General features: G+C 38.8%; 1 protein-coding gene across 1 annotated transcript in view; it reads left to right on the top strand.

Annotated features, from left to right (window-relative positions):
- Positions 1 to 2,847: 2,847 nt before the first annotated feature.
- Positions 2,848 to 13,434, top strand: part of LOC104345802 (sodium channel protein type 5 subunit alpha-like) — a 32,428-nt gene continuing 21,841 nt past the window's right edge. Inside the window, exons 1-9 of the mRNA XM_086467053.1 lie at positions 2,848 to 3,102; positions 4,525 to 4,651; positions 5,022 to 5,130; positions 6,703 to 6,831; positions 7,605 to 7,696; positions 8,533 to 8,754; positions 11,217 to 11,274; positions 11,927 to 12,068; positions 12,566 to 12,763. Coding sequence (XP_086323179.1) covers positions 2,848 to 3,102; positions 4,525 to 4,651; positions 5,022 to 5,130; positions 6,703 to 6,831; positions 7,605 to 7,696; positions 8,533 to 8,754; positions 11,217 to 11,274; positions 11,927 to 12,068; positions 12,566 to 12,763 — 1,332 coding nt within the window. The remainder of the gene's footprint in view (positions 3,103 to 4,524; positions 4,652 to 5,021; positions 5,131 to 6,702; positions 6,832 to 7,604; positions 7,697 to 8,532; positions 8,755 to 11,216; positions 11,275 to 11,926; positions 12,069 to 12,565; positions 12,764 to 13,434) is intronic.

Here is a 13,434-nt window from a genome sequence, read left to right as displayed (position 1 = left end):
TGACGAGAACAAATCATAAATGCTTTTTTTTTTTTTTTCTTTTTCTTCTTATTATTCTTCAATCACATTGATTTCGTTGAACATTCTTTGGTCTTCGGTCAGTCAAAGGATAAGAAAACTCTTAATTTTAAAGAGAGTTAGAAGTCACACTACTTTGTAGCTATTTCAAGTTTTGAGAAAAGGCCAAAATGGTACTTCGTTGCTTCTGTGATATCAAGGGCAAAAAAAAAAGTGTTTTTATCAACACTTTTTATTTCTTTTGGTCAAATTGCTAAATGTAGTCCTGGTCATGTAAAAAACTAAATACATTTCAGCCGCGCTTTGTATGCTATCCTCCCTGAGACAAAGAGTAACAGAATTTATTTTGGGGTTATTTTGGAATATGCTTGAATGAATCAGGAATATTTTTTCTGGATTACTCCATTTTTGATAATCATTAGATTTTATTCAGGACTAGGCTGAGTAGCTCAGAATTGCCCATGAATGAGAAGTGCAGTTTAGCCTTGTACTCCATGGCTTGCAGCTGCTGTCAAAGGAAATTTTGCTGCTGACATGTGAGACAGCAAGCACAAGACTTTATTTCCTTTCCTTAATGTTTGTTCATCTGTGGAGAAATTTATAAAACTACCAGGAAAGGCTCCCCTGCTTCGTCTCCAGCTCTGGCCAAGGACCTGCAGACTCTACATACCCTCATGCTTCCTCCTATTTCCCCATCCTTGCCTTTAGGCAGCAACCTCTTGTCTTCTTAGATTTTGCTCCGCCTTCTAGTAGTCCTGAGATAGAATGGAACGACAACCAAAGTTTCTGTTCTGGGATTTGAAAGATGGTTTCATGGAAGAGAGGAGAGAAACCCACAAACAAATCTGCAACAAACCTAGAATTTTAATGGTGAACTTTTGAGATCAGGTAGACTTTTATGGAAGTGCTGTGTGGAGGGATAGGCAGGTTTGGACAATTTGGCACAAAGCAGACTGAACAAATTATTGTATTCCCTCTGTGCCATGAACAGAAATTGTGTCATTTCATGCATCATTCACAGCTCTTGTTACTGATACCATAACATCTAAATTACTCTGGGCATCAACAAAACAAATACCACTTTGGCTAGCTGAAGACTTGAAAACTCAGGAGTGGATGTTATGGTTTCCATTTTTGCTATAATACTATGCACAGCTTCCAGACCGTTAGCTTGGTCTTGAAAAGTTTAAAATAATGAGTTATTCTTGCCTGAATGTCCTGTTTCTGTTCCAGAAATTTTGCTATTTTGTGCTGGAAGCAAGGGTTATTTTTCATATTTACAATTTTGTGTGCTTATTTAATGGGAGAGGCAGGCACACTGCAAAAATGAAGAGATTTCACTGCAGATAGTTTGTCACTGGCCTCCAGCTGTTCTCACAGCAATGGTTTCCTACAGTTCAGCAATGTGAGGACAACTGAAATCGTGTTGTATCTAGGGAGAAATGAAATGGTGTTGCATGGCAGGGGAAGATACAGGGATTCAGCACACAGGCAGTAAAATTATTTTCAGTAAAACAAAGCCTTTTGAGTCAGACTTAGTGTTTCCTGGGGTGTTGCATATAGTGCCTGGAAAAGAAAGGTGCAAGAGCAGGTCGTCTTGTAGTTGTCCAGCAAGGACAGCTTAAACTTTCAAGATTTAGCTCTGACTGCTAGTTATGGAGTCAGCTTTGAAAGGGTGGTGACAGCTTCTGGATGGAAGGACCTGTCTGTGTGCCTTTAATGTGATCTTCTCCCATGCAGACTCAGCAGTGGTCCATCCTGGGTAAAGTCCTTGACCACAGGGGATCATTTTACGGTCTGCAGGTGGGACTGCACTGGCTCAGTGACTGCAGGACTCTGTACGGAATGAACAGTGTCTTCCTAGAGGTCATAATTAAAGAAAATATTTTTGAGAAATCCTCTTAGAGAGCTTTTGAGTGACTTCAGCACAAGCATGCGAGTCTGGGTCATCTTTCTCTGTGTACCGTTTTCCGTTTTTTCACTGTCAGTGTATGTGCACTTCATGGGCTTGCTTTGAAGCTTTTCACAGTGTTAAGGCAGAAGGTTGGATTCACTGCACCGCCAGAGTATGGACTCAGGTAGCCTTTAGTTGAATGGATCCTATCCAACACCTGACCAAAATTCTCCATTGAATAATGCAAATAATTTTTCTAGTATAATATAATTTTTGTTGTTCTGACAAGTAAGCATAAAATATAAAACTTGTGCTTGATTCTGTGATACTTGTCAGATCAAGCATTTCTGTCCACTATGTCAGTCAGTACTGACTCTATGGGCCACGAGTTAAATCTTGTGATGCTTGGACACTGCTCATTCCCGTGCTGACACCACCAGGATGGGTTATCCATCTGAGATCTGAGTGTTTACACCTGCACTGGTTATACTTGGTCCTTCTTTTGCAGATACAGCTTCCACATATTTGATGTTGTTCAGTTTGATGGCTTTTACTGTCCCATTTCTGAACAATGGGTTAAACCGGTACCTTAGTTTTTTTCTGAACAGCAGCTCAAAAGCATTTGAGATAACGTATCTTAAATGAGGTGCTCTAAAGACACTCCAAAGTTTGTAGAGTTCTGCCCACATCCTGTCAGACACACATAATTTAAAATAAAACCAGAACAGACATCTTGCTGAAAAAGGTATTGATCATATCTTTTTTTTTTTTTTCTTTTTAGAAGCTGATGACTCAGAAATTTTATGTTATTAGCCATGCATGGACAACAAGATGTTTATTTTTCCATAACTTACCTCGTTTGGAGTTATTTAACTTCCTTTCCACTTGTTTCTATTATTTGGACAGAACTAGTGACGGGAAGAGAAGAATGAAAAATGGCTGAGTTCTTACTCCCCGGTACCAACAACTTCCGTAAGTTCACTTACGAATCCTTGGCTGCTATCGAAAAGAGAATTGCTGCTAAGAGGAACTGTCAAAGAAATACTGTTGACCAGAAACCTGAGGAGAAACCACGTCCTCAACTTGACCTAAAAGCTTTCCAGAAGTTACCAGCTCTCTATGGAAATCCTCCTCCAGAGCTCATTGGGGAACCACTGGAGGATCTCGACCCGTACTACAAAGATAGTAAGGTTAGAGCCTTGGATTTTAATTTGTTTTATTGTGTCACTAAGAAGAGTTTATGTGAATGACCTATCAAACAGTTTTGCTTACATCCCTTTAGAAAAACGATCATCCCTTTTTGGGTTATAATAATGCAGGCAGTTGGCACAGCTGAATGACATCCTGTAATCTTCTTAAAGAAAGCTTAATTTTGAATTATAGGAATTAAATAATATGAACTTGATTAACATTTGAATCAGAATGGAAGCAGAAAAAAAAATGGATAAAGGAAGAAAAAGCGGTTTTGAGTCAGATCTACGAGAAATAATTTTGTAAATTTTCTTAAATTTCAAGGTTTGAAACAGTGTTCCTGTCTGTCTCAATGCTTATGCTTCACTTACATGTAGAATAAATGAACACCTAAGTATAAAAACTGTTTGAAAACATTTACTGATGAATCCTTAAAATCTACTTATTCAAGATCCATATTGTAGACATGAAGTATTGAAGATGATTTTTGGTAAATAACAGAGAAATGGGAAATAATCCTTTGGAAATTACGCTTATTGCTTGAGAAATGGTTAATACTTTGAACTAATATCTACAGTCTTAGAGCTAGAGGATCACTATCAACAATAGCAAATAATGATAAAGGCTGTAATTCTTCCTTCCACCTCTGTATATCTTGACTCAATGAGAGGTTCAATTTATTTTAAGAGAATAGTCATAAGCAGGATTAGTTCTGTGCACAACTCTTGGCAAGTCCTAAGGTTTAAAAAAGAAGTCCATGCTGAGGATTTTTTTGCATCTTGACAATGGGTGTTAACTCTCTCATCAGTTTATCATGAAAAGATGGCAAAGTATTACAAAGTGTCTTCCCATTTAAATAAACAGATAGTTAAAATCAAGTTAAAGCAGAAGTTAAAATCAAGCTCTCGCTCATCACTGCTAAAGTGGGATATAGTACAAAAATATGTTCTCTGTTCAACTTCCTGAAAACTTTACTTCATGTAGGGCTATTAAGATGATCAGGGGGCTGAGAGACCTGGGGCTTTTAAACCTGGAGATAAAGAGAGGGGACCTTATCAACACTTATAAATATCTAAAGGGCGGGTGTCAAGAGGATGGGGCCACGCTCTTCTGAGTGGTGCCCAGCGACAGGACAAGGGCCAACAGGCACAAACTGGAGCACAGGAAGTTCTGCCTCAACGTGAGGAAGAACTTCTTTACATTGAGCGTGACAGAGCACTGGAACAGGCTGCCTGGGGAGGTTGTGGAGTTTCGTTCTCTGAAGATATTCAGAACCTGCCTGGACGAGATCTTGTGTAACCTGCTGTAGGTGAGCCTGCTTTAGCAGGGGGATTGGACTAGATGATCTCCAGGGGTCCCTTCCAACGCTGACCCTTCTGTGATTCTGTGATTCTGTGATGTTTCTTTATTTTTTTTTAAAGATTTTCATAGTGCTAAACAAACAGAAAACAATCTTCAGATTTACTGCTACACGTGCCTTATGGATCCTCAGCCCTTTCCATCCAATCCGAAGAACAGCAATTAAAATTTTAGTACATTCATATCCTTTTGTTGGCTTCATTCACTCTTTTCGGTTACAAAACCGTACATAATCCTGTGGGTTTGAATTTTTAACTTTTACACCATAAAAGGAAACCAAAAATGCATCATTCCTCCCGCTCTGAGTGGTTGAGGATCCTTCTACCAAGTTTGCAATGCTTAGAGCAGCAGACCTCTAGCCCATACAGAAGTCCAGATGGCATGAATAACAACAGTAGTGTGTTGTCATCTAACATGACTCAAAATCAGCAAATACGTGTGCATGCTTTTCTTGCATGTGCTTTAAACTCAAAACCAGATACTATGTCTACGACTGAGAGAATAACTAGTTACATTTCTGAATTAATGTCATATTCTTTACCTTCACTCCCATGACATACATTATTCACTTTTTTTATCATATGCACTATTATATGTAACTGTGCATTCATGGCTCTGAATGAGTCCTCTAAGGTTTCTTCATCTCCTTCGTGGAACAAGTATGTTGAGTAAGTATCTGTGGGTATGTATGTTTTTTAATTCTGCAGTTATACTAAATTATTGAGACTTATCTTGCTACCTTCACTCAAGATAGTTTATGGGGGGTTTAGAAGGAAAGTGTCTTGTGTTAGGATTTTGTCTTTTTTTTTTTTTTTCTTGCTTTGAAGGAGTATTTTTGTCTTTAAACTCAGTATCTACAATAATTGTGGTGTTACAGGAGAGAGTAAGTGTAGATTAAGTTCTGCTGTTGAACTAGCTCCATGTCTGTCCTACTGTTTCCATTTTTTTATCCCATCTTCTGATGTTACTTCGTAATTATTTGCTCTTTATCCAGACACATTTCCCATTGTTGCTGACACTGATGAAGCACACCAGGAGCGGATGTCTTTTAAGGTGTTTAAATAATATTGAAATGCTGAGTTTTGCTCTGATAAAATGTTCTGTCAGAAGACACTGGCCTGCAGGACACTGTTAGAAAGCGAAGCTCTTATCTTCAGTGCTGCCAACACTTGCAATGTCAAATCACAATAAATCCATGCCTTTATAGTCACTCTTAAGCTGGATAATCCCATGCTTTTTTTTTTTTTTTAAAGAAAATTTCAGTTCTTATTTTTTCAGTTTGGTATAAAAATGTTAGAACACGGACCCTGGTAATTTTAGCACCTAATGCAAAGGAAAATGTTCCAAAATACTTAGTTTTAAAAACAGGTCTAAAATTGTTTCTGATGATCTCATGTTACATGACACTGAAACAGTTGGGAATGGCAGATCCTCATGCAAGCAGGAACAAGACTCTGCATGGTACTGACACACGTATCTCCAGAGATGCTGGGATACTTCTCTACCTACGAGAGCATTAAGGTTAGATGAGAGTTGTATCTGCTGTTGGCATCAAGACTACCATTCAAATGCATTTCAATAATAATTTCAGAATACTTATTTCCAAATGAAAAGGGAAGCACTACATCCGTATACCTTCTTAGTGCGTTTGCTGACTACCAAATGAACGTCTTTTGAATTCTGTAGGGAGATCGCTGCCTTGTTGAGATGATAAGTGCACTCAGTGAGTCCAGAAGAGTTTTTACTGATGATATTCCATTAATAAGACTAATTGCCATCTTAAATTGAAAATCTTGTACTCTTGCATTTCTCTATGCGTTTTAAACATTCTGCACAGAAATGGATGTCAAAAGTAAATAATACACAGCGTATCACGTGTTCATTTGGACACTTGAAACGAGAGGAAGATACAGATTTTGATCTTTATTTTGACAAGTAGCTAGGAGTTTTATGTTTCTTAAATTGTGGGGACTCACATGAAAGAGTTTGAAAAAGTTGTTGAACACCAAGAAACTATGTCACAGACATGCATAGTTTTAGCCATGTCCAGATTGCAGTCAGCTACTGTCTCAGACTCATATGAGTCAGATTCTGAGAGAATACACTGAAATCAATGACAGCCTTTCCATTACTTCTCTGCAGCAGTGGCTTGGTTTGTCAGCCTAGGCAGTAAATCGTCTGTCTCTTCTGTTAATTGCTAATATTGCTGTTTTCCTTTGGCGCTTTTCTCCCTTCCTTAGATATATTTTTACTGGCATTTACACTTTTGAATCATTGATAAAAATATTGGCAAGAGGATTCTGTCTAAATGAATTCACTTTCCTTCGAGACCCCTGGAACTGGTTGGATTTCAGTGTTATCATTATGGCGTAAGTGAGAAGTGGGAACATATAAAATGCGGATTACCTGCCCTCACACTCTGTATTTGAAGTTCTTGTTGCTGTGGTGCAAAAGGCTGTCTGCAGTTCAAAAAAACCCAGCTGTGGGTCCTAACTGCATCTGAAACTATCTAAGACATTGACTCTTCCCCTTGTTTTATCACTCACTGTATAACAACGGTGTATTAGTCTTTCAAGAAGGAAATAGAGCTGTGGGTAGCAAGATATACTCTGTGGTCAGTGTACGTGAATGGATGCATTTCAATGATTGAGATGTAATAGCTGGGCTCACGAATACAAACATACTGATCCTGTGAAGGAAAGTGTAAGTTTGACACCAGGACAGTGGGTTAAATTTGGGCTCTTTATCTCCAAAAATCATGGTTTGAGCTTCAGTTTTAGTAATTAAAAAGCTTTTATACTTGTTAGGTGCAGCTACAGGAGAGACGTCAAACAAGTTCAGCCAACGTTTCAGCCTGAAATTAATAATTTTGAGCGTTAGCTTTGTTTATATTTTAAGTGCATGATGTTTTAAGATGCTGGCACAAAATACAGCTGCGCACAAGCCAAAAGCTACCTCATAAGGCAACTCTAATAATCAAGAAATGGTTTCTATTTTGTAAGTCTTCAGACAAATCCTTGATATATAGTTTATTAATACTTAAAATATGCTCAAAGGATAGACAGGTAAAAATGACCACTGTAAGATAATTGCCCTGTTGACTCCATTCAAGCACTTGACATATCATGCCCTGACTTTACAGGTTTGTGGGAGCATTTAGTAACTTGGGGAGCGTGTCAGTCCTTCGGACTTTCAGGGTTCTCAGAGCTTTAAAAACCATTTCAGTCGTCCCAGGTAAGAAACCTTATGTGCTGAATATTTTCTGCTACTCACAACTGATTCTTTGCTCCAATCAAAATATCAGCTTTCACCTTTTCTTCTACTTTTTTTTCCTTTTTCTGTAGCTTTCATTGATTGCAGAGAGCTGAATTTGTGGGCACAAACAGTGTCCCAATTCACCTGACCTAGCCAGAATAAGTCAAGTGTTAGAAACAATCTTGTATTTAATTTGTTATGCTTTTTAGAGTTCTACAGAATGTTCTTCTAGCTGGTCTATGTGTTATGGTTCAACAGAAACACCCCTGGTGACTGAACAGACTTTACTATTCATCATTTTACATCATCCCTGGGAAAAGAGTTTCCTTTTCACTTTTCCCTTTGTTATAAAGCCAGTGGACTCTTTCACATGATGAAATACAAACTAAGAACCAAGGGATTGCCTCTGTCTTCTTGTTCCGATCTTTTTGATCATATTCATTGCTGTTTCCAGTGTTTCCATTTTCTTCACAGATTACCAGTGTTGGAAATTTCATTTGAATTATGCATATTACTCTTTCTGGATGAGAAAAACTAGATTATCTCTGGTTCCTCATCCTTGCCTAAATATTTTACAGAGATTAAAGGAACATCTGGAAATTCTAAGATGAATCAAATGAAGAATTTTTTTTTTTTTTCTCACATTAATCACTCTCTCATCCAAACTATACTTGTATTGGGCATATATTTGCCATGTATTATCCAGTAATTTTAGTACTTGTTATATGTTTTTATATATGTTTTAACTCTGATCAGGTATGACATATGAATCTCAGTTTTTCATTCTGTTTTTCATTTGGATATTGTCTTTCTAGGACTCAAGATCATTGTAGGGGCACTTATCCAGTCTGTTAAGAAACTTGCTGATGTGATGATCCTGACTGTTTTCTGCCTGAGTGTCTTTGCCCTCATAGGCCTCCAGCTTTTTAAGGGTAACCTAAGACGAAAGTGTGTCAGGAACTCCACAGCATCCAGTACAACACTTTTTTTCCTTAACAAAACGTGGGAATCCTATGAAATATTTGCTAATGATACAGGTAATTTTTCACCTTAATTCTTTTTTAGATGATAGTATAGACACCTGTGCATGCATGTATAACTGCAGCTGTAAATTATATTGATGTTTTGATGACTGATGATTTGATGAGTACCTAACTGATAATGGCCTTGAGATTGCCAGAGCAGCTTGCAGGCATCCAGGAACACACCCCTTCATTATAAGAAATAACACTCCCAAATTTTCCGGTAATGTCCAGCTCGGTTTCCCAGAATGGTATGACAATAACTGAAACACGCATTAGCTGATTCTCTGCTGTAATTCCCCAAAGTTCACCTTTTACTACGTGCTGGAGAGTCTGCGCATCTTCATTTTGCTGCCCAGTGAATTACTCTTCAGCTTGAAACAGAGCAATTTTTTAAATGTCGGAGTTACTTTCTTCTTCACGTCACATGTATCTTATTTTTGTCTTATATAAGTTATATACAATATACATTTTTTACGTATACGTCTTGACTGAGGCTGGTGATGGAAGCATGGAGTGGAGATCTGAAAATGCACCAAAGCATTCTCAGAGGAACAGCAACCGCAAGATGCAATTCAGAACGGAAAAGCCTCGTGCTAGAGGAAAAGCCTCAATATACATGAAAAAATACACTCAAAGTAAACAATGTCTATGCCAGAAATATGAAGAAAGTTTAATCACTGAAGAAAATCTCAACCAGCGAGTTCAGACATAGCAGCAGCTATACAGGGAGAAAAAGCATTCTCCCGGGGGAAATGTTGAAATACATAAAAAAGCCACACAGGGTTGCTGTTTGTATACGCTCTGTGTGGAAGATTTGTTCAGACAGGATTTCTTTAATAACTTCATGGCCCAGGGGGAGAAAGTCTTTGTATAGAAGATTTTTGAGGAAAAACTTTTTGCAAGAAACTCTTGTACCTACCAGAAAACCACACATAAGAACAAAGTCCTTTGTATATAGAGAATGTTGTAAAAACAGTAATTGAAAGCAAACTTCAAAAGAAGCCAGGCAATGACTAAAACACCACACAAGAGACCGTGGATGTGAGAAACTTTGTCTAAAAATACTAATAGTCTGTGCTGAAGAAATAAGAAACAAAGCCAACTGATTTATTTTTTTTTTTAAAACACAGCAGCTGTATAAAGGCAATGGCCTGGAGAAAGCAGGGCTCGAGCAGTTAAAAATCTGTTTACAAGCTTTGTCTTGTTCACATCTTATGCCATATATTTTGTGTGCAGGGTGATTCGCAAAGATGGCAAAACAAATAGGAGGGCCCAGACAGGTTTAATGAAAACTAGACGATTTTCCTACAGGATTTAGGATTTCTAGTGCTATAAGCTCAGTTTTCTATTAAACGATTTTTTTGTATACTTTTTATGGGCTGCTTTGGTCCTGTTTTTGTGGGAAAAACCGTCTGTTTTTCCGTCTCCAACATAGAGAACTACATGTTATGATTCTCTGGAGCTCAATCACTGAATCTTCTTAAAAATCCTTTTTGTCAGTTGGCAGGAGAAAAGCTGAACAAAATTTGGGTGGAAAGTAGCCCAGATAGTGACTCATTCCTCTATGGTGTATACTTCAGCTGATACTGAAGATTACTGCTGTCTCTGAATCATGGTGACTTACCTGATGAGGAGAGTTGAGGTTTGAGAAGCACCAGGAAGGAAGGAAGGAAGGAAGGAAGGAAGGAAGGAAGGAAGGAAGGAAGGAAGGAAGGAAGGAAGAGAGAGAGAGAGAGATGAGACTTCTCTTGCATCTGGGACAATAAACCCACATCTCAATGGGGCTAATTAGCGATTAGCTCTAAAGGTATTACTTTCAGTCTGTTGCTAGCTCAGGCATCAGAGTAACCCATGGAGAAGTAGGGGAAGACGTCAAAAAGGGCACAGCTCCAGCATCCTAATGGAGAAATCTTTACTTCTCAACTAAGCAGGGTTAGGACTTGCAGTTTGGCTCAGCAGAGCAGTGGCATGGCAGGGTGTACATCCACACAGCCAAATATGTTTTCTTCCTTCCTCCTCAAAACAGGGCTTTGTTTCTTATTGCTCATCGGAAACGGAACCAGTCTATGCTACCCCAAATGATGTTTGTACGCTGTTCCAGAGAGGGCTAATCGCTACGGGCCAAAACTGTGCCGGAGTTTGTGCTAACGATTACCAAACCAGGGACTGCGCTCGAGCCTGTGCCTGCTAATTCTTCATTTCCTTTACGCAGATATGGCCAAAGTGATAATATTAAAAAAATTCCATTTTAAGGACTGCCTTCAGTCTGAAATTTGCACACAGACATATGCATGTTTATCAAAGAGGACAGGACATCTTACACTCTGGTGCCGTTACTGTGAGCAAGGGAAACCTGTCTGTGTGAGCGCAGACACTTACAGGTCACTGATTACTTGTCACTACTTGTATTAAAGGATAGAGGGTTCAGGCTAGAAAGTGCTTTGGTTTTAATTTTTTCCCCTTCTTTTTTATAGCAGACTTTGCTAAGAAAGAGGGCACATCAGATATTTTGCTATGTGGTCCTGGTGCTGGGTAAGTGAACTTAAGAAAATTTCTTCTTTGCAAGTTTTCTCTGCCTCAGTACTTCTACATTTGCTTGGTCATATGAGACGAAAGCAGAAATGCCAAGCTTTCCTTGAATACAGAAACAGGAATACAGACAGCAAAGTATAGTAAACAGGTAATTTAATACTTGTAGGGAATGAAGCACGAACCTGAAGTTGACTTATTCAGGTCTGAATTCCTTTGAGCCCTTCCAGAAGTGCTGTCTTTCTCTTCCCCATGGATGTGCAAGAGAACTGAAGACATGAAAGATCTCGGATATAGCATGGGACAGACATGCTCCCCTTTGTGTAGTCTCATGAGTGTTAAACTGGAAAAAATCCCACGGATTTCTTCAAAATCAGGTTTGGGCAAAGAGGAAGATGTGGCTGCTTTCCAGTGAGGGGCAGGGGATGAGGACTAGTGATGAGGGTGCTGTCCTGCATTGGTGGTCTACTCCAGCTTGTCTCCTTCCTTTGTTGCTGGGTTGTGGGCTTTCCAGCCAATGCTACCTGGAGTAGAAGATTAGTTTGCAATCTAATGAAATGCAGAGCTGAATAATAATCAGAACTCTGACATAAGCTGAAATTTTCCTTGAAATCTCCATGGTTAAAAGAGCTCCACTTTTTATTATTACTTCTAGGACCTGTCCTCCAGACTATGTATGCTTGCAAATTGGGCCAAACCCTGATTACGGTTTCACTAGTTTTGATACGTTTGGCTGGGCTTTTCTCTCCTTATTCCGCCTGATGACCCAGGACTACTGGGAGCGTCTGTACCAACAGGTACCAGCTTTGTGCATAATTTAGAACTGCCTGCAAGAGAGAGCAATAGCCGAAAGAGAAACGTGTAGAGAGGACAAGAAACCTCAAATAAAAGCAATAGCTGCAAGTCATCGAGCCCACCCCCTCCTTTCTCCCTTACCACAAGCGGTGACGCCTAGAAAAGGAATGCTGAAGTGCTCCCCAGCAATAGCCCTATCACCCTGCTGCCTTAGGGACTTAAAAAAAAAGTAGTAAAAGAGTTCTGTGTTGTCCTTCAAAAATATAACAATGCTTCCTCGGTTGTCCTCTTGGGGTATACGATGAGTGATTCACAGGCAATGGTATGTGAAGAGGGAGAAAGAGGGGGAAGAAGGGCCAAGGAAGGTATATTTCCATTTAAGCTTCCTAAAGTATTATGTCTAGGAAGCTGAGTGCTTCTAAAGAATTTCAGAGACACATTGAAAGCCTATTTGATATTTTTAATGGTAATCTTTATCTCTGGGGTATGTTGCTTACAGACCCTCAGAGCTTCTGGGAAGGTGTACGTGCTCTTCTTCATGCTGGTCATCTTTCTGGGCTCATTTTATCTAGTCAACTTGATTCTGGCTGTAGTAACAATGGCATACGAAGACCAGAACAAGGCCACCATTGCTGAAACAGAGGCAAAGGAAAGGAAATTTCGGGAAGCCATGGAATTGTTACAGAAGGAGCAGGAGGTGCGTAAATTACTCCCTTGTAAGCATTGGTCTCAGTGTTCTGTTGTCAGTCACGTAAGAAAAAGCATCACTCCTTGTGTACAGCTGTACATAGTAGTCGCTCATGGGAATAGGAGCAAGTGATAACTTATTGAAAGTAGTGATTCCTAGAGCTACAGGAGCAGTTCCTCATTCAGCTGTGTATTTTTGGTGTGAAACAATGAATTTTTGTTATGGATAATGAGATTTAAAGGCTGCTGTAAGAAAAATAGTATTTTAAAATCTGGAAAGTGTAAAATTCCATCAGCTAGCAGCTTCCAACAGAAAATGTAGTTGTTTTTTAATTTTTCTTCTATTTTATAATTGTAGGCTGCTGAGCAGAGAAATATACAGTAATTCTGTTGATCAACTGCATTAACATCTGAGCCAAAACCTATTGTATTTGAATGAAAATCTCTTGGTAACATAAATGGCTTAGAAGCTTCTGGAACAAAATACTCCTGTGTTTTGAAAACATTGTCCTAAATTCAGTATGGGAAGGAAAGTCAGCCACAGTGTGAATACAATCCCAAGGATTGCCAATGAAAAGACAGAATTTTAATACTGTTTGAGCATGTATTTGGGGAAAAGTATATATTCTACAGTATTATTTTCACACTGAGTATTTTTATTGTAAGCAAATCTGCCACATG

The sequence above is a fragment of the Leptosomus discolor genome, chromosome 6 (genome assembly GCF_034619465.1).
Source record: "Leptosomus discolor isolate bLepDis1 chromosome 6, bLepDis1.hap2, whole genome shotgun sequence".
NCBI lineage: Eukaryota > Metazoa > Chordata > Aves > Leptosomiformes > Leptosomidae > Leptosomus > Leptosomus discolor.
Note: the sequence above shows the minus strand (reverse complement) of the source record. Positions and strands in the feature narration are given on the sequence as shown.